Here is a 21,371-nt window from a genome sequence, read left to right on the forward strand (position 1 = left end):
AAGCTGCTAACATCTGTCTGCTGGGAGGAAGGAATTCAGAGCTACCTTAATACATCACTGACTCTTAGTTTATTGAACATTTTGGGATCTTTCTTGCTTTAAGTCCTTTCCCTTTTTGCAATCTCTTTCAGTCTTAGTCTCTTCTTCCTAAGACTAAAACTTTTTCCTTAGTTGTCTCTGTCCCTTCAGGTAGGTGTGTTTACCTTAGATCTACTCAGGTAGGCTTTTCCTTAATCCAGTTGTAAGAGATCTGTGCCCCTCTGTCTTTTTTTTTTCTTTTTCTTTTTTTTTTTTTTTTTTTTTTTTGGTTTTTGGGCCACACCCGTTTGACGCTCAGGGGTTACTCCTGGCTATGCACTCAGAAATCGCCCCTGGCTTGGGGGGACCATATGGGACACCGGGGGATCGAACCACAGTCCGTCCTATGCTAGCGCTTGCAAGGCAGACACCTTACCTCTAGCGCCACCTTCCCGGCCCCTTTTTTTCCATTTTTTTTTTTTGCCCTTCTGTCTTTAATAGAATTTTTTTCAATGGAGGACCTCCCAGATGGTGCTTAAGGAGGCCCCTCCTAGCTATTTTCTTTCCATGGTGCCAGTCCTTCAAGGATGCGGAGTTGAGAGAGTCCTGCAGTGCCCAGATTACCAGGGCCACCCCGGCAGTCGCAGAGGTTTCTAGGACTACATCCAGAGATGCTGGCACAGTGCTTAAAGCTCTTAAATTGCATGTGACTCATCTTGGTTTGATCCTTGGCACCCCATAGTGTCCCCCACATCTGCCAGGGGTGATTCCTGTGCATTGAGCCGAGCACTGCCGGCCCCAAACCAAAACGAGTTATATTACTGTATTGTCACTTTAAAGTGTTCAAAATTAAAACAAAATTGATTTTGAAATATAAATGAATTAAATGTTGAAAAGATGATTAAAAACTTTTCACTGTTTCATAGTTACTAGTGTTTATTACCCCTAGATAAGAGACCAGTGTGTAATGGAGAGGACCAGAAGTAAATAGTTGTCAATATTCTAGCTACCTCGTTAGATCAAAGCTTACAATTTATTATGCTTTATAACTAATATGTGACATCATTTATGTACTGCCTATTTTAAATGGTACATAGGTAACTATAGGAAATTTAAAATAATAATTTGGCAAGATACTAAGCTGCTGAGTAAATAAAATTTCTATTCATTTGTACTTTTTATGTAATACTGACAGTTTTCTGGGATTAGTATTTTTCTTTTCTTTTTTTTTTTTTTTTTTTTTTGTGGTTTTTGGGTCACACCTGGCAGTGCTCAGGGGTTATTCCTGGCTCCATGCTCAGAAATTGCTCCTGCCAGGCACGGGGGACCATATGGGGTGCCGGGATTCGAACCGATGACCTCCTGCATGAAGGGCAAACGCCTTACCTCCATGCTATCTCTCCGGCCCCAGTAATTTTCTTTTTTAATGAAAGGTTGAACTACTTGCAATTTGTTTCCATGTATTTGGCTTTTATATCCTGCTTAGGTTGGTTTTAGGGGTTTTTTTTCAGTGAAAAATTCTATCCAGATTCAATATAGTTTAAATCTTGAAACTGTGGTAATGGAATTCTTTGTTTCACTAGTTCCAGCGCACTTTTCCAACACATCACTGCTCTCTTTGAGTGCAGTTTGGCTGCTGTCATCACCTTGCTCGTGAGTGATCCAGTTGGTGTTCTTTATATCCGCTCATGTCGCGTACTGATGCTTTCTGATTGGTACACGATGCTCTACAACCCAAGTCCCGATTACATCACCACAGTACACTGCACTCATGAAGCTGTCTACCCACTGTAAGTATTTATTTAGACTTAAGATCTGAATGATCTTCAATGGTTTCCTTTTTCACAAACTGAATACAATACAATGACTTCCAGGCACTGGAGTGGACATCCAGAAATGATTTTCTTTTCTTTCAATAGGAAAAAAATAAGAAAACACCGAAGTGTTTTAAGTGATAATACATCGAGTAATAAGTGAAAGCACTATTGTGTTGGTCTAGACGTGTGTGAACACACTGACATGTTTTTTATAATTAAAAACGTTCTATTTAAGCCCTGATTTACAAAGTTTCTCATAACACAGTTTACTCTGGCATCCAATGCTCTGATACCAGTGCCACCACCGAGTATAACTTTTTCTCCACCATCGTCCCAGTTTCCCACCCTCCCCCAAGCCTGCCCCTTGGTAGGTATGACTAATTCAATATTGCTTGTTACAACTAAATGGTAATGAAATTATTGAAGAAAAAATTCATTATCAGAAAATATGTGAAAATGGTCATATTTCTCAACGGGGTCATTATGTCATTGCTGAAGGTTTGCTAAGCTGTTTACTGCTAGTTGAGCATTATGGTCTTTGTTTTTTGAGTTTTGGTGGCTTTTACGATGATTTGATACATTCTTACTGGGATGTTAGTATTGAAAAATACGGAGGTGTCTCACACGTCATACTCCATGACTTTGAGCTGGGCCAGTGAGCTGGCATGATGGAGGCCGTGGATCATGGGTTCGGTTGCCAGAGATTCTGGAAATATGAAGAAGGCAGCCTGCTCCATCTTCCCAATGATGGTCTTCTCAGTGATTTCAGCTTTCAAACCGGCATACTGGAATTTTTGGTGGTTAGGTATCAGCAGAAATCAGTTGACAAGTGGTGAGGTTGGGTCATTGACGTGGAGCAGTTATGGGTTGTGTAGCTGCTGAGGCCTTGGGGTGAGGAGTGTTTTACCTTGCACCCCCTAAGGTGCCTCAGTGCAGTCATCTGGGAGACCCGTAGATCCATGAGTTTTCTCAGCTTGACTTGCCTCTATTTTTTTTTTTTTTTTTTTTTTTTTTGGTTTTTGGGCCACACCCGGCAGTGCTCAGGGGTTACTCCTGGCTGTCTGCTCAGAAATAGCTCCTGGCAGGCACGGGGGACCATATGGGACACCGGGATTCGAACCAACCACCTTAGGTCCTGGGTCGGCTGCTTGCAAGGCAAATGCCGCTGTGCTATCTCTCCAGGCCCCAACTTGCCTCTATTTTGAGACATAAATGGGCATGGTTTCTGGGGCTTCTGATAATTACAAAACTGAAGACCATAAGGATACTTTACTGATAATGATAAAGTTTTGAGTAGAAATTGACTAGCTGAGATTTGAAAAACATGTTTTTTCATTAATAGCATTGTAAAAAATAGCTTTATATTAGTAAAACCTTGAATTATTGAAAATAAATAAGTTACTGTTATAAAAAGTAGCATCAGCTATTAGATAATGTTTTTCTTCTTAGGTCAGAGATACAAATGAAAGGAGCAAAGGTAGGAAATAGGTTCCATCTATGAGAATCTATTTTTAGTCATTAGGACAGGTAATGTCTCATGGTTTCCTTTTATTAACATACCTGAGAACTACAAGTTGCTCAGAGAATAGACTTTATTTGCTTTGGTGTTGGTAAGGGGTGGCCTCATAAAATAAAACATCGTCCGGGAGATTGACCAGGAGATTCCCAGATTGAATTCTTGGAATTTAGGGGCTGCACCTGACTGCATCAGGAGGCACCGGGTCCACTATCTATGGGTGTAGAAAAGAGGAGTGACGTTGGTGATCTGAGAAAAATCTCTGTACTTGTGACTCCTCTATAGAGGTAATAGTAAAATGAGTAGTCAGAATTAAAGGGATCTCAAAATCTTCATGAAAAGGAAGTTAAAATTATGTGCACAGAAATCCTATTCAAAATAGAGAATTGGAAATTATATTCTGATCATGCAGAGAGATTTCTAGAATTCTTTCATTGATTATAAAAAGTACACTGCAGGACATTTGAAAAGCAGAAAAAGTAAAATATTTACTCTGCTCTTTGAGAAGATTACTGCTCATTTCTGTGTGTTTGTACATAGCTGTTAAAGAATAATGTTATATTATGCACAGCTTTACTTTAATCTTCTCTTATCACACAATGTTAAGATACAGTTGTCTTAGTTGTCAACATTTATTTTATAACGAGATTTTTAATTAGCATAGTGTTTCAAAATGAATATGCTATTCAATTTAATTTTATGCTATTTAATGTTTATATTCCTTAGTTTTTCTTATTATGTGAATCAGTAAAATTCTTATTTATAAGGGTTAAGGATAGTATTTTTTTTAAATATCTCATTCTTCTCTTAGATATACTCATAAGCAAAATTACTGGATCACAAATATTTGTAGGGTTTTTGTTGTACATTTCTAGACTGCCATCTGGAAAGGGACCAGCATACTTTCTCAGCAGTAAATGAGACTCTTTGACCAGTGCTAAACTTGATCTGTCAGTGGACAGACTTAATCTCTCTTTAGAAACTTCAATTAAAAATGCTGATAAAATGTATTATTTTAAATTGTGTATTTGATGTTATAATTTCTTATTTTGCAGATACACTATTGTGTTTATCTATTATGCGTTCTGCTTGGTCTTAATGATGCTGCTGCGACCTCTCCTGGTAAAGAAGATTGCCTGTGGCTTAGGGAAATCCGATCGGTTTAAAAGTATTTATGCTGCACTTTACTTCTTCCCAATTTTGACTGTACTACAGGCAGTTGGTGGAGGACTTTTATGTAAGTTTTACGGGTAAAAAATGTGATGATTATTGTTTATGTGATTTTGAATAATCCTTTGATTTAGAAGAACTTTTGAAATCCTTGAAAGCAAACCATAAGTATAGACATTTTCTAAAACACAGCCTTATTTTTAAAGAAGTATTACTCATAAGAAGTCAGTAGCAGCAGTGGCTGGAGAGATAGTACAATGGGTAGAGAGTACTAGTCTCGCATGCACCCAAGGTTTTAAATATGTAGCATTAGCAACTCTGTTTAAGTTACAACCAATTTTGTTAAATGGTTATGAGAACCTAACCTCTGTCTATGCCACAAAATAATAAATTAACAAGTATTAAATTATTTAGTAAGTTGGATGCAGGCTTATATAGATAATTCAGTTTCTAGCTGCTGGATTCCTGAGCTAACATTTGAAATTGTTCCATATGGATTTTACTGCAATGTAGAATGATTAGTAGTTTTGAGAATCAAAGTTATGTGTTTTACGTAATTATATGAAAAATCCATTTTCTCAATATTTCCATATACTTTAGTGTTAAATATTTGAAACATACAGAGAAATCACTCTATGAAAAAAATTGCTTACAGTCGTAATTCCACTGTATTTGAAGGAGATTCATTTGTCCCTTGAAATTTTTATTGACACATTGACTTTTCTAATAAGATAAAGCCAAATTACTCATGAGTAGCTTTCTCAGTTCCTCTCGTCCAGATACAAAAACTACTTGAGTAATAATTGAAACTTTCTCATTTTCTACATAAACTGTTATAATGCTTTGAAAGGAAACTAATTATGTTCAGTGTATGCCATAAGGCAGGGATTTTTAAAGATGTGCCAAGAGTAGTTTTATATTTTTAAATGACAACAAGGGAAAATTATGAAAATTTCAGATTTTATTGTTCATAAGTATGTTGGGACTCAGCCAAGTCTGTTCATTTTGGTCTTGTCTGCCTGCATTCCTGCTGCAGCTGCAGAGTTGGTGGTTGAGATGGGCTATATGGCTCCAAAGCCAAACATTTACTAGCTGCCCTTTGCTGGAAATGGAAAGGTTTGCTGAACCTTGCCTTGAGGTTGTTGGGCATCGGTCTCTTACATGACCCATTCTGAAAGTTTTGACTTTGGAATTTACTAAAGTTTATTGATGATATGCTCAGAGAACTTGTTTATGTTTTAGCGTAATGTGTTGTTGCTTTTCAGATTATGCTTACCCATACATTATATTAGTGTTGTCTTTGGTTACTCTGGCTGTGTATTTGTCAGCTTCTGAAATAGAGGTAAGAAATCTTTAAGAATTTTAGTATTTTTGACAATTGAATAGAATAGAATGCTACTTTGATAATAGTACAAATAAGTTTTACATAGTAGCTGTTAGCTCATTATTTAGTTTTATGAGGTTGTATAACCATTAATGCCAGTTTGGGAAATTATTGAATTAGGTTCAGTGATCCAGCATGTTAGAGAAAATGATCATTTTACATTATTTGCCCACATAGAAAATATGTATTGAAATGTTTCACTTCTTAACAGTATTTTGAGAGAAACACAAAATGCTTTATTGTACATACACTTTTCACATTTTATTTTATGATGGTACTAATAGCCATCCATAATTATATCTGTATTCCATACTTCTTGTATTTTGCCCCCAGTTTCATATTATTAATTACAAACTTTTATGTATGCTGTCTAATTATGTAATATTCGGGCGATTTGGAAGTAACATGACAGATCATTTTAGTTCTATACTTCTTGTGTCCCTAAGAACTTGAAACTAAACTCCAGGAAGATAAAAATGTAGTATTTTCATTGGTATTGTCTGATACCCTGTGTTTGCTACTCTAGTGCTTAGACACTGTCTTAAATTGATCAGTACAGTTGATACCTGATTTTTCATAAACACGTTTACTTTAGTCCTGGAACTGGAAGATAGAGAGATCTGACAGATGGAGCAGATGCCTTACCTGTAGTGGCCCTTGGCTTGATCCCTGCCTGGAACCACAGGGTCCCCTGAGCACCACTGGGAATAGCCTGTAGGTGCTGCTGACTAGTTCCTGGGGTTAGTTTTAACATCTCAAAGGCAGATCCAGCCCAACTAGTTTCAGAAGTAAAGTTTTTTGGGGGTAGCAAGGAGCTAAACTTGTCTAACAGATTTTACCAGTATCTCTAGGGAGAGCTTTTTTTTTTTTTTTTTTTTTTTTTTTTTTTGTAAAAGAGATAGGTAAAAGAGCTAGGCCAAAGAAATGCAAGGACCTAGCAAGGAGTTTCAATAGCTTAGAGCAGCAATGGCAAATCTATGGCACACGAAGGCCTTGCATCTAGCACGCAGGAAGGTCCACAATAAATAAATTTATAAAATTTATAAAGTTTTTAGATACTAAAATCTTGTTATTAAGGTTTAATTGATGTGCTGACACTTTGAGGAAATTCTTTGGTTTTGTGCGGCAGTTTAGGCACTCAGGCTCAAAAGGTTAGCCATCACTGGCTTAGAGCTACATCCTTTTGATGTAAATAGAGCTGACAGAAATAAAGATTGTCTAGGTTTATTGTTTGGTACTGAAAAATCTGGACAAAGAAAGTTTTGATCAAGGTCATATTTGGCCTGTAAGAAGGGAGAATAGACCAAATAAATGTGAAGGAAATATAATGTCAGTACCATAACATGAATCTAAAAAATATCTCTATGGAATTTCTCCAACACTCCACTTCTCCACAAATGGTCTTTTGGTGAAATTCCCTTGGGGGTATATGAAGCAGCCATCCGCTCCAGGAAATACATCTAGTGGACCTTATGTCCGTCCCCTTATAGAAATACAGAAATTCCTAACAATGGCACAGACATACAGGCTCGCTGAGCACTGCTTGAAAGGGCAAAATCCCAAACATAAAATGTATTTAAAAAAGAAAAATTGTTAACTCTTTTGTAGTGGACACTATAGATGTTTTCTTTTATTGAGTTGGGAGGAAAAAAATAATGACTTAGCTTTAGTAGTAGTAGTAGTAAGGAGGAAGCTAGAAAGAAAAAAAAATTTTAGAAAGAAAATTTTTATTGTGATTATTTGAATATTTCCATTTGTGTAATATCCCCAGTTTTGCTTTGTAATCTTTTATCAGCATAATAGAAGAAGATAAGAAAATTGGTTTTGGTACTTTTATTTTTATGTTCTCTGAAGAAAGGCTTGAGGGGAAAAATGATTTGCTATTTGATCAAAATTAAGTTTTGGAAGATTTCTATTACTTTTCTATAACATCTTAAATAGATAAATTAATTTGAAACTTCTCTGCATGGAAATCTCCTATCCAAAAAACATTTCGATTAGCACTCTGTATAAGAAATATTTGAATTTGAAAAAGAGAGTCTTAGTTCTAGATGAGTTGATAAATCATTTACTAGAAAAAGTTGGTAAGTTAGTGGTTACAGATTACATTGTGGTGTACTATTGACTCATTTGGATTGTGCTTTCTTTCAATTTCTGCATATCACCAAGCATATTAAATATTAAAAGGAAATCATGTCTTTTTTCCCCTAGTTATCAGTTCTCAGATTCTAAGTGTGCTAGAAATTAAGGAAGCTAGATGTGTTTTTCTCCTTTAGACTCCGTTACAGTGGATCAGGGCAAAAGAAAACACGTATATGGACTTCTTGTTCTAGTTGGGATCTCCCAGAAACTGCTTGTGTTTCCTGGTGGGTGGGTGTGTGCCCTAGAATGGGGAGGCAGGCTTCTGTCTGCTGAATTCTTACTTGAATTCAAAACCTGACTCAGCTTTCCCATCTACACAGTGAAAAGACTAAGACCAGGGTTATTTCTTAGGTTCTTTTTAGCACAAGCGTTCTCTGATTCTGAAATTATGTGGGGAAGTAAAATGATACATTTTGAAGAGGTGATTAGCTGATTCCACCTAATAATCTGAATTTCTCTTTTCCTTTTATAAAATAATATAGAACTTCTATGATCTTCTGGTCAGAAAGAAAAGACTCATTGTTCTCTTCAGCCACTGGTTGCTTCATGCCTATGGAATAATCTCCATTTCCAGAGTGGATAAACTTGAGCAAGATTTACCCCTTCTGGCATTGGTACCCACACCAGCCCTGTTTTACTTGTTCACTGCAAAATTTACTGAACCTTCACGTATACTCTCAGAAGGAGCTAATGGACATTGAATGTAAAATGCAAAATAACCTAAGACATTTTCTTAATAAAAAAGTAAAGAATCAAAAATGTATTAGTACTTTTTGTCACACATGGGAAAACAATAGTCTGTATATCTCTATGTCTGTTGTTACTTTGACTTCATAGACTTAAACTTGAAAAATACAAATTACTCACACAGTACGTATAATACACTGAACCCAGCATTCTGTTATAGTAGACACATCTTTGAGGAGCATTTATTAAGTTATTCTGTAGAGCAAAATCATGTTTCTGTGTACCTAACAATTTTTATTTAGAAAAACATTAACAAGTAGAAACTTAAATCCTTAGAATTGACATAATTGTGCATGCTTGTATTTCAATTTCTTTTTTCAAGTATAATTAATTATAAAGGCAAATATACATGTTGGGTCTGATAGAAAACATAGAAATACATTGGTTTTGTTATCTATTTATTTTCATTAATAAAATACTTTGTTCTGTTACAAAAATGAGTATTTTTATATAAATAACAGGTTTTCTGTTCATACGTAGTTTGGTTTCAGACATCCTGAAATTATGTCTGGTCCTATAAAGAAAAACAGTAATGAAAAGTTTAATTCCAAAAACTGGCAAGTGTTCAGACATTTGAATTTTTTTAAAATAATTGTGGAAATAACTTAAAATATCAAGTAGTAATAGTCATTTTTAAGTCAATAACTACTTGTAGTCACATCGCCCTTTTAACTAACAATTTTGAAAGCACACAAACATTTACCAACTTCCCTTATTTTGCTTATACTTTTTCACTAGTGACATCTCAGTTCAGGGTGCATCTTAAAAATTGCTCTCTATGAGTAATCTAAGTATAGTTCTATCTAACACCAGGTATCTTAACTATTTAAAGATATTCTTCTTAAAAAGCATACTTAAAAAGTTCTCCTGTGGCTGAGTATTGAAAAAAGGCTGATATTTCTATACTTTTAAGACTAGGAAATTCATACTTGAATCCATGGAAGCAAAATATCATTTTACTCAACCTACTAACCTGACTGTCCTTAAATATTTGTGTTCTTTAAAAAGGATAATTTATTGATTCAGCTTTTGGTGGGAGTTGTGTAAATTTGGTAAATCTAAGATTGCTACTGACAGTTGCAAAATTAAAAATACTCACTTTTTCTGTTGTTTTATTGATGCACTCTGAATTCACGGTAGTCATATCCTTGAAGTTATTTTTTAGTTTTTTTTCTATTAATCTCATTCTACATTCATCCAGTGGTTCTGGGATTTGGATTTTTTTAATATTTTTCTTTTTCTTCTTTTCTATAGGTATAAAAATATCACATACTTTTTACAATTTGGGTGATTATTGGTGTCCATTAAATTATCCTGTAGGTCTAAATTTTTAGACTCCTCAACTGAATAACAATCCTCATGGTGGAGGATGTCTGAAGTCATGCATCTGATTACCAGAAAGACTTGTTCTTTTTCTACTTTTGGAACAATTTTAAGAACTCTTTGATGTCATATTCTAGCAAAAAAAAAAAAACTAGGAAAGGATAATCATGTAACTAAGTAAAGGGCAGAGACTTTCAGTACTGTTTAGTACATTTATAATTTTCTTATTTGTGTTTGTTTTCTGATTTGGAGGCCACACCCAGAAGTTGATAGAAGATCACATGATTAGGCTGTCTCTTTGACCCTATACTATGTTTAAGAACAACAAAACTAGAGCAATTCATAAAAATTGTGGTTGATAATATTATTTAATAAGTTATAAAAATCTAGAAAACACCATTGGCCTAGCTTAACTTACTAAATTTTTTTTTATATTTTTTATTTAAACACCTTGGTTACTAACATGATTGTGGTTGGGTTTCAGTCACATAAGATGACACCCACCCCCCCATCACCAGTGTAACATTCCCATCACCAATGTCCCAAATATCCCTCTTCCCCTCCTCGCCCCCACCTATACTCTAGACAGGCTTTCTATTTCCCTCATTATTCTCATTGTTAGGATAGTTCTCAATGTAGTTATTTAACTAAACTCATTACTCTTTGTGGTGAGGTCCTTGATGTGGGCTGTAACGTCCAGCCCTCCTCTCTTTTTCTCTCTGAAAATTGTTGAGAAATGTCTTTCATTTTTCTTAAAACCCATAGATGAGTGAGACCATTCTGCGTCTTTAATTAATACGAAATGTCCATCTTTGTCCTTACAACTTTCCTGAGTATAAAGTTTGCATCATCTGATATTAGTATGGCCACTCCAGCTTTTTTATGGGTGTTGTTTGCTTGGATAATTTTCCTCCAGCCTTTTATTTTGAGTCTATGTTTGTTCTGACTATTCAGGTGCGTTTCTTGTAGGCAGTAGAAGGTTGGATTGAGTTTTTTGGTCCATTTAGCCACTCTGTGTCTCTTAACGGGTGCATTTAGTCCATTGACATTGAGAGAAAGAATTGTCCTGGGGTTTAATGCCATCTTTATATGTGTGTCTTTTGGTTAGTCTTGTCTTAAAGTAGGTCTTTCAGTTTTTCTCTTAAGGCTGGTTTTGAGTCTGTAAAGTTTCTGAGCTGCTGTTTGTCTGTGAAACCTGAAAGTGAGTTTGCTGGGTGCAGTGTTCTAGGTGAAGTATTTATTTCATTGAGTTTTGTCACTGTGTCCCACCACTGATTTCTGGCCTTGAGTGTTTCTGGTGACATGTCTACTGTAAATCTCAAGGATGTTCCCTTGAATGTAATTTCCCTTTTTGATCTTGCTGCTTTCAGAATTCTGTCTCTATCTGTGGGATTCGTCATTTTGACTAGGATGTGTTTTGGGGTGTTTTTTCTGGGATCTTTTTTTGTTGGCACTCGCATATATTCTTCAGTTCTGGAAGTTTCTCTTTAATGATGTTCTTGACCTTAGATCCTTCCTGGAGATTTTCTTCCTGGGTTCTGGGATTCCAATGATTCTTAAATTGTTTCTGTCGAGCTTATCATAGACTTCTATTTTCATCTGTTCACATTCTTTGACTAATTTTTCCATTGTCTGTTCATTTGCTTTAAGTTTTTTTTTTTTTTTCCAATCTCTCCTGCTGTATGAAGTTATCTCATCTTCCACAGCACCAATTCTATTCTCAGCTTCTGTTACCCTGTTGGAGAGCTTATCCATTTTGTCATTCAATTCGTTTACTGAGTTTTTCAGACCTGTTATTTGACCTGTTATTTCAGTTTGGAGTTTCTGTTTGGAGTTTGATTTCTGTCTTCCTATTTTCTTGGTTCTTATTAGTGTTCTGTTCAACTCGATCCATGGTTTCTTTGAGTTCTGTGAGCTTCTTCCATATTTCTTCTCTAAACTCCTTATCTGAGAGACTGACTAATTGGTTGGCTGTTTTCCGGTCATCAGAGTTGCCGTCTTCATTCTCTATGTCTGTTGCTGGCCTGCGTTGTTTCCCCATTGTCATACTTGTATTGTGGGTTTTTCTACGTGTTGGGGTGTTACTCATTGGCTAAATGATGTGCGCGGCCACGCTCCCCTGGCTTTACCCTTTCTGGGTGGATCGACTCGCCTCCAAGGAAGGGGAACCCTCCATGGATGAAGCCTCACACAGGGTCAAGTCTTAGGCCCTAGTATGCAGCAGAGAAGACAGTCCAGAGAGAAATGCTGGGCTTCAGAGATTCAGCACAATTCCTAGTGCTATTTTTTCTTCTTGTTGCAGTGGTGTTCTTTCTTTAGAAAGAGCACATGGCCTTGTGAGTGTATCCATAATTTTTCACAGCTTGATTTACATCTCCTGAGACTAGATTGAGTCTCTGGAGCTGGCTGAATGCAGATTGCATTTTGGGAGCATGGTTTCAGCTCAGAATTAGTAATTTTAAAATGAAAATATGTTCTTGATTAACTCTGGGTTGATAAATCTAATAAATATAGTATATATTTGTCAAAAACCTTGACAAATGCCCTACCCACTGTGCTATTGCTCCAGCCCTAAAATGATGACAAATCTTATCTCTGGACCCTTAGCTCTGAGCACCTCAAAAACAGGAAAGGCAGGTTTATCCCCAGGCTGTAGTTCACTCATCTCTGATGACAAGAGACTTGCCCAGGATTTCTTTATGATATTCTAAGCATGGAAAAATAGGCAGCAACTAAAGATATGGGAAATATTTCAAAACTTAAAAGATATAAGACCTGGGCCCGGAGAGATAGCACAGTGGTGCTAGCCTTGCAAGCAGTCGATCCAGGACCTAAGGTGGTTGGTTTGAATCCTGGTGTCCCATATGGTCCCCTGTGCCTGCCAGGAGCTATTTCTGAGCAGACAGCCAGGAGTAACCCCTGAGCACCGCCGGGTGTGGCCCAAAAACCAAAAAAAAAAAAAAAAAGATATAAGACCTTTCTATATTTTTTCATTTATTAGTCTTTAAAATTTTTTTACCATTAGTTCAATTATACTATATTCAGTTATATTATTGAAAGGATCAGAAATAATTAGCATGAGATATCTAGATAATGCTCTCCAAATGTACAGAATTGATATACAATTACAAAGTAAAAAATGATAACAAAATTTTGAGTCTACACTATTTAGAAATTTTTCTTTCTGTTTTGCTGAGTACATTATTACATCCCGCATTGGTAATACCTCATTGCTCTGAAACTTAGAATCTATGATCCAGAGTCAGCATTACTGTTCCATTTTGAAGTAGCAGCCTTTGATTGCAGGTGGAGAAGTGAAAGAGTGTCCCAGTGTGGTCAGGAGATCACAGTGCTCCCTCCCACCAGAGGCTACTGTCAAAAACAGAACCCAAAGTTCGGTGTCCAGGTCTAGCAAGAAGCGAGAAGACATTTTTCCCTTTAAAGGAGGAGACATTTTGTCTTTGTTTGTTTGGGGGCCACAATCAATGGTGCTCAAGGCTCATTTGGGCTTTGTGCTCAGGGATTACCTCTGGCAGAGCTTGGGAGATTATATGTGATGGCAGGAAGCCTGGTTTGCTATGTGCAAGGCAAGTGCCTACACATTCTGGGCCTATAACAAGACATTTTGGTGGGTCGTCCAGATGAGAGTCTGCAAAATGTCTCTTTATTCATTTACTTTACTAAATAGGTATTTATTTAAATTATGATCACATGTGAGGTTCAGGGACGATATGCTAAAAATCAATGTGCATAAGCAAAATAGCTGGCCTTCCTGGAGCTTAGGACTTACTAGAAGAAATGGAGAAAACTAATAGAAATTATGTGCCAGTGCCTAAGGCATACTCATAAGAAAATTAACAATGTTCTGCTAGAGAAATATTGATCCAGAGGACCTTGTCAGGCTGAGGTGAGGACAGTTAGTCTAGATCTAAACCTTGTAACTAGCAAAAGATGAGTGTTCGAGGCAGAGCCTGAATTCTATCTTTCCCAGGCACCAGTTGCACCTCCACTAACATTGTATAAAACAATATAAATTAGTTTCTTTAGAAATATGTTCAAAATCGGAGCTTAAACCAATCAGAAAGCAGCTATCATTTTAAAAACTCACTTCTGTGAAAGGGAGGTTTGTTGTCATTGTGTTCCTGGATTCAAAGTCACAACTGAAAATCAGTCTTCCATGTTTGTGACGATACTGGGAATGAGTTGTGTGGGCTCTTTCTATGTGTTAAGCCATCTCCCACACTCTCTTTAGTCATAGTAAATAGTATGGCCAAACACTATTTGTAGGCAAACAAAAACAGCTCTTTGCTACCCAAAGCTCTCGAGATGCTATTACTTACCCAAATGTTTCTCTTTCACTTCCATTTCCATAATAGCACGCAAGTCATCAAGAGTCTGTTGTAGCGTTTTATTAATAATAGCAATTTTTTCATCTCTAACCATCACCTTTTTGGTCAGGCTTTTTATTTCTTCCAAGACCTCATCACCTTCTTTGATCAGTTCCTTAAAAGAGAAAGCACACAGTATTGTGGTGAGTGTGAATATAAATGGAAAAAAAATGAATAAAAATGATACTGAGTAAATCCTGTCCAAAACTAAATCGATTGATGAAAGAGCATGATAGTCATGTAAAAATCAGTGTATAGTCTCAGCAAATTACCAAGTTCTGTAAAAAATGTCATAAATGGATTCACAAATGAAAATAATTAATGGCTGAATTCAATTTTCTCCATAGGGCAGTGAGTTGAAATATTTGAGTTATACATTGATAAATGTTTGACCTAGTTAAATTGAAGGCATATTTAATAACCATGGTCCCATCACCACTCCTCATTCTCTTCTGCATCAGTCTGATAATTTGATAACTTTTTATTTCTTTTTTTTTTTTTTTTGGCCACACCTGGCAGCTCTCAGGGGTTACTCCTGGCTCTGTGCTCAGAAATCGCTCCTGGCAGGCTGGGGGGACCATTTGGAATGCTGAGGATCGAACCTGGACCTGTCCCAGGTCAGCCGCATGCAAGGCAAATACCCTATTCACTGTGTTAACAGGGGCTTCGGCCCCTGATTTATTTTTCTTAACATGATACTCTCCAGTTTCATCCAAATTATGGGAAACTGCAAGATTTCATTTGTCCTTATCTTTGCTGAATACTGCACTGCATATCTATAAAGAATGTATTCATTCTTCTTTCACTGAATATTTAGGTTGTTGTCATATGAAGCTATTGTACTAAATGCCGCAGTGAACATAGGTATGCATACAAAATGAATCTGTTTTGAGGGGAGGTATCAAGAACTGGAAGTGCAGCATCAGATGGGAGCACTATTTAACTTATTTTTTTTGGTTTTGGGGGTCACACCTGGAGGCACTTAGGGGTTTATTCCTGGCTCTGGGCTCAGAAATTGCTCCTGGCAGGCTCGGAAGACCCTGTGGGATGCTGGGAATCGAATCTGGGTTTGCCATGGGTCTGCTGCGTGCAAGGCAAATGGCCTACTGCTATGCTATCACTCCAGCTCCCTAGTTTTAATCTTTTTGAGTAATCTTCTTATTGTTTTCCATAGAGGCTCTCTCACCAGCAGTGAATGAATATTCCTACATCCCTGGTTCTTCTCATTCTTTTTAGTATATGCCATTCTCATTGGTATGTGATGGTACCCCATTGTCATTTTGACTTGTAATTCTCTGATAATAAGTGATAAATTCTTTTTCATATATCTCCTGCTGTATTTACTCTTCGAGTAAGTGTATTGAACTCACATTTTTACCTGAGCAGGGTGGTGGTGGTGATGGGCCACCACCTAACGCCAGTTTGCCTTTAGGACAGTACAGAATGGCAGAGGAGACTCACCATTAATTTAAAACTTAAAAGAAAGAGCATTGGAACCAGAATTTCAATGCTCCTAAATTCATTAAGTTCTTAACCTTAGGTAAGCTACTTAGACCCTTTGATTTTCTCTTAGCAAATCCATCTGGAAAATATATTACTAACACTTTTTTAGCTGATATTTTAAGTTCAAATTATTTTAATTAAGACACAGTGATTTAAAAGTTTTTCATAGTAGAGTTTCATCTTCATGTCCACCATCAGTGTAGACTTCCCTCCACCAATGTGTTCATTTTTAAGTTTTGGTTGTTGTAGTTTGGGTCTCCTGTTTACAGTGATGTTGGCTCTGTGATTTGGACATATGCATGTACCACATCTCTACGCCATCAATGTGCCCGACTGATGTCTTTGGACTCTGTCCCTGTGACCTCTTGTTTGGCTCTTCTCCAGGTTTTAAACAAAGATCACAATTAACTTCATGCTTAATAAGTGGCTGAGCCAAGATTTAAAATCCAACCGAGTTGCCTCTAAGGAACGCAGGGTGAAAGGAAGGGCTAGAGATATTAGAGGCCTTCTAAACATGGTAGAGAAATAAAATTCCGTTTACAGGTGTCTTTTTCTTTTCTTTTCTTTTTTTCTTTTTTTCTTTTTTTTTTTGAGCTTAAAAAAACATTCTACTTCAAAATCGAAGTAGAGGCAGAGGGAGGTTGGCACTGATGATGGGAAGGGCCCCAACTCATTGTCTATCTCAAATTCAACTATGAAGGATTCATTTGATCGTAACTGTTTTAATAAAATAAAATAAAAAACCAAAATTGAAGTGTTGGAGTAGAAGAATATCACTCCCAAAAGATTAAGATTACAAGTTTTTTGTGACCCAAAGGACACATTTTAGAAACCGTGGTCACATTAGCCATGTCTCTCCTTTGCAGTTGGAACCTCTTATCTTATGTACGCACACATATACAAGTGCTCAAATATCTACTAAGTATATAAATATTTTAGAAATATGATACTTCTAATGGTAATACAAAGAAAACATACCTTAACTGTGAACTGATATTCATTCCACAACTCCAAATAATATGCTGAAATAATGTTAAAACCAAAAGTTACTATGAGATGCTTTCAACATTTTAATACAATTACTATTACAAAACTCATTTCAATCTAAAAATTTCTATTTTCAAAATGGTAGGATAACTGCATCAGACTTGCCCTTCAACGCAAAGTGTTATAAGGCAAAGCACATTAAGAAGATGTAATCATTTTATATCCAGTTTGCAGATACTGTGGAATGGGTAGCACAAGATTGGGATATCTAAAAGAATAAAGACAAATTAGCATAGCCTTATCATCACTTGGCTTTCTGCTGCTTTCCAGATCACTTTGAAAGCAGTGTAAGACAGTTGTGCACACACACAGAAATATATGAAAAATCATTTTAAATTCAATATAAAAATACCCTAATAGTTTTTAAATAGTAGATTTTATTCCGGCAATGAGAAATTGATTTACCATTCAAAAATCAACCAGTGAAATTTGCTATGGTGACAACATAGCAACATATGAAGTGGAGAAAAACAGTCTCTCAGTAGATAGTTGTAGAGAGAAGTAAGGCCATCTCACAAGCCTACATAAATGACCTTGCACATCTGAGTGAAGCACTCTTGTTAGCAGTACTCACTATGCTGGGGTGATTACGCGCATCCATGTGCTTCCACTGGGAAGGAACTTCTACAAATCTGTAACCTGGTTTAATCCACTCTTGTCCATGAACTATTACTCTTGGCTGACTAATAAATAAGCTATGTATACCAACTTCTGAATTCTGTGAATTTTAACTAAGCAAGATTGAAGGAGGTCTTAAGAAGCCCAACACAAAATTAAGTACTGCAAAATGTTGTCTAGAAAAATTAAAGAAGATTCAATACATGGTAATATATGCCATGTCCTTAGGTTGGAAGATTGGATTTAGTTGATGCTGTTATTTGTTGGGCAGTTTCGGTTTGGGGCTGCACCTAAGTGTTTAGGGCTTACTGTTGACTCTGTGCTCAGAGGACCACAGTGCTGCCAGGTCAGCAACATGCAAGGCAAACACTTTCTTCTGTACTCTCTCTGGCCCTTGAATTTGTCAAAATAGGAAACTACCCCAAATTAATTTATAAATTACACTCCCATCCACAATTCATAAGCAATAAATATGCTTGTATTAATAAGCTTATGCTAAGCTTATATGGAACTCAAAGAACCTAAAATAGCCCAAAAAAGAAATCCCACATTGCATTATCTGGCTCCAGACCAAATATAAAACAATACTGATCAGTTCAATATGTTTTATTGTCTGTTTGTTTAGGATTTTCTTTTTAGGGGTGCTCACACCTGGCAGTATTCCGGAGTTACTTCTAGCTTTGTATTCAGGATCATTCCTGGCAGGCTCTGGGGACCATACCAGAGATTGAATTCAGGAAAAATGCCCTCCCTATCTGCTGTGGCCCCAGGACAATATTTTTGTTTGTTTGTTTGTGGGGGGACCACATCTAGCTGTGCTCAGGGGATACTCCTAGCTCTATGTTCAGAACTTACTCCTGGCAGGCTCGGGAACCATATGGGATGCTGGGGATTGAATCCAGGTAGACTGTGCGCAAGGCATATTCCCTACCCACTATACTATCACTCGGGCCCTGACAATATGGTTTTTATGTAAAGTTTGATCAAAGAATATAGGATGCACTGATAAAGTTTATGTTGTAAACCCCCCTAAGAGCAATATAGTGAATAAAGTTTTAAATGGTTCAGGAACAAATTGGGAAGGCAGGAAAACAATGCAAGTTAAACCTTACCTTACATTGCACAAAGAGAAAAAGTTAATTTAAAATGATTTAGAGACCTAGAAAGAGGCAAAATAGAAGGCCAAAGAGAGCGAAGGATTAAGACACTTACCTTGCATGCAGTGAACCACAGTTTCACCCCTGGCACCTCATATGATCCCCCCCACCCCAAAGCAAGACCGGAAGAGATCCTTGAGCATAGAGTCAGTACCAGTCAGTTCCACGTGTGGACAAAAAGCAGTTCCAATAAAAAACACGGTAAAACTAAAAATTCATAGAATATCATCAATGTCTTAAGATACAGAAATACAAATAAAAGGCAAAATAGATGAAGTGAACATTAATCAAATGGGAAGTAGTTATTCTTTAAGAAATCCCACTTCTCATTTTTATCAGAGAAAAGAAAACAAATATTTGCACAAATAATTGTAATCAAATAGTAATCACAAACTGGAAACAATCCAGGTCTCTTCAGCTGATGACTGGGTAAACAAACTATGGTATATCCATATTTGAAGTACTCCTCTAGGGCAACCAAAGGAAACAATCCAATGAAACATTCAGGACATAGGTAGATCTTTTAAAAGTTTGCTATGAAAGACAGTCACAAAGTTCACAGAGTATATCCTTCTATTTGTATCTAATTATTCTTTAAATTTTTATCTTATGAAAACAATTGTGATCTACAGAGTCCTTCATAGTGTCTGTACTTACTGCCATAAATACCACATGCAAAATTAAGAATATTTTCTTTGCTGGAAATTTTTCCTTGTGCCCTTTGTAGTTGATTTCATACACTCCCTCCTGGAAATCATTACTCTGCTTTTTGTCACAAAGTATTAGATAGATGCAAAACAAAACAAAACAAAAACCAAAAAACAACCTGCCACACACACCTTTTTTTCCTTTCTTTTTAAATTTCTTATCTTTTAAATAGGGGCTCCTGCCTTTTTCATAGAAACTTGGGACACAGATTACTTTGTTTTACCACATATTCCCACATTTTTTTTATAAAGCTAGAAGAAAGGAGTGTGTGAAATCAACTACAAAGGGCACAAGAAAAATTTCCAGCAAAGAAAATATTATTTATCTTGCATGTGGTAGTTATAGTAGTAAGTACATTTGTCAGAAACTATGATCTAAAGAAACATCTATTTTCTTATTTGGAAGTCAGAAAATTTGATAAAAAAAATACGAACTTGATTTTGCATCTGTAAAGATCATCCATGACACGTAACTTACCTTGCTGAACTTCCAGTTCCTTCGATTGTTCTCTTGTGGTTTCTACGAGTTGTTCTCTTTTGTTTTTGTATTGCTCTATTATACGCTTTATATAATCAATATACTAGAGATTAAAAACATATGATTGTTCTAAGTCATTCATCTATTGTAGGAAATCAAAATGAACAATTACTATTCATGGAGTCATTATTCAGCCAACGTTTATTGATTTCTCCTTCGTGCCACCATCTATTCTAAATGAAAGGGTAACCACAGTGAACAAGACCTCATCATTGTTGCATTCTGGTGAGGGAACTAAAAGATCTTGCACCCTAAACTTCTGAGACTTTCGGCACCAAATAAACATAGGGTTCTAAGTATAATTTGCTACAATATGCACACACACACACACACACACACAATGTTCCTTATGCAGAATGGACTTGCATTAATGTTACAAAAAAGCAATGCTATTTAACTGGACTTCAGCACATTTTCTTAGAGGATGATTAGTTGAGGAGTCTCTACAGAATTGCTCCTTCAAGCCAGATATTTTATTGGGTTGTATGATAATAGCGGTGGTTTGGATATTAAAATTATAAATTTTAATTACTCAGAAAATCTAAACTCTAAAGTCTCAGGGAACTCTAAAGTTTTAACATAACAATGGCCCAGTGTCCAGAGAAATAGTCAAATACTATCTACTAAGAATAAAAATCAAGGGGACTGAAACGATAGTACAATGGGTAAGCATTTGCCTTTCATGTGAGCAATTTGGTTTCAATCCCCATGATCCCATATGGATCGCAGAGCTCCATCAGAGTGATCCCTGAATATAGAGCCAGGAGTAAAAGCCCCACTGGGTGTGATCCAACTGCCCCTCCTAAACAAAAATACTTTTGAACTAGCAATTGCTATCCATTTCCATACAAATATTTAAAGAAATTTTAACATAGGTCAAAATATAAGCCCATGGAAGGCTGTCTTGTTTTTCCATAGATTTCTACAAGGCTTGTTGTCAACTTTCATAGTAAACCAAAGTAAATGCCATTTTCAGCCAAGTCTGTGCCTTTATTCTTGTCTCTCTTTGAATGTGGATCCCAGAATATGAAACCAGACCAAAGATCAGTATCAACAAGAAAGTTGGGGGCTGGCGAGGTGGCGCTAGAGGTAAGGTGTCTGCCTTGCAAGTGCTAGCCAAGGAAGGACCGCAGTTCCATCCCTGGCATCCCAAATGGTACCCCCAAGCCAGGGGCAATTTCTGAGCGCTTAGCTAGGAGTAACCCCTGAGCATCAAATGAGTGTGGCCCAAAAAACCAAAAAAAAACCAACAACAATAAAGTTGTCCTTATCCCAAAGTCTAAAGATAAGGACAGT

At 36.6% G+C, this 21,371-nt stretch overlaps 2 protein-coding genes across 3 annotated transcripts in view; one reads left to right on the forward strand and one right to left on the reverse strand.

Annotated features, from left to right (window-relative positions):
* JKAMP (JNK1/MAPK8 associated membrane protein) overlaps window positions 1–9,231 on the forward strand; it is a 34,210-nt gene extending 24,979 nt beyond the window's left edge. For both annotated transcript variants that reach the window (XM_049770472.1, XM_049770471.1), the window contains exons 5-8: window positions 1,602–1,808; window positions 4,407–4,588; window positions 5,787–5,863; window positions 8,530–9,231. In XM_049770472.1, the coding sequence (XP_049626429.1) occupies window positions 1,602–1,808; window positions 4,407–4,588; window positions 5,787–5,863; window positions 8,530–8,748 (685 nt within the window). In that variant the 3' untranslated portion in view covers window positions 8,749–9,231. The remainder of the gene's footprint in view (window positions 1–1,601; window positions 1,809–4,406; window positions 4,589–5,786; window positions 5,864–8,529) is intronic.
* Window positions 9,232–13,385: 4,154 nt separating this feature from the next.
* The window catches only part of CCDC175 (coiled-coil domain containing 175), a 58,879-nt gene continuing 50,893 nt past the window's right edge, over window positions 13,386–21,371 (reverse strand). Inside the window, exons 15-18 of the mRNA XM_049770249.1 lie at window positions 20,016–20,118; window positions 16,987–17,030; window positions 14,458–14,620; window positions 13,386–13,525 (exon numbers count right to left, since the gene is read on the reverse strand). Of these exons, the coding sequence (XP_049626206.1) occupies window positions 13,386–13,525; window positions 14,458–14,620; window positions 16,987–17,030; window positions 20,016–20,118 (450 nt within the window). The remainder of the gene's footprint in view (window positions 13,526–14,457; window positions 14,621–16,986; window positions 17,031–20,015; window positions 20,119–21,371) is intronic.

The sequence above is a fragment of the Suncus etruscus genome, chromosome 3 (genome assembly GCF_024139225.1).
Source record: "Suncus etruscus isolate mSunEtr1 chromosome 3, mSunEtr1.pri.cur, whole genome shotgun sequence".
NCBI classification, from domain to species: Eukaryota; Metazoa; Chordata; class Mammalia; order Eulipotyphla; family Soricidae; genus Suncus; species Suncus etruscus.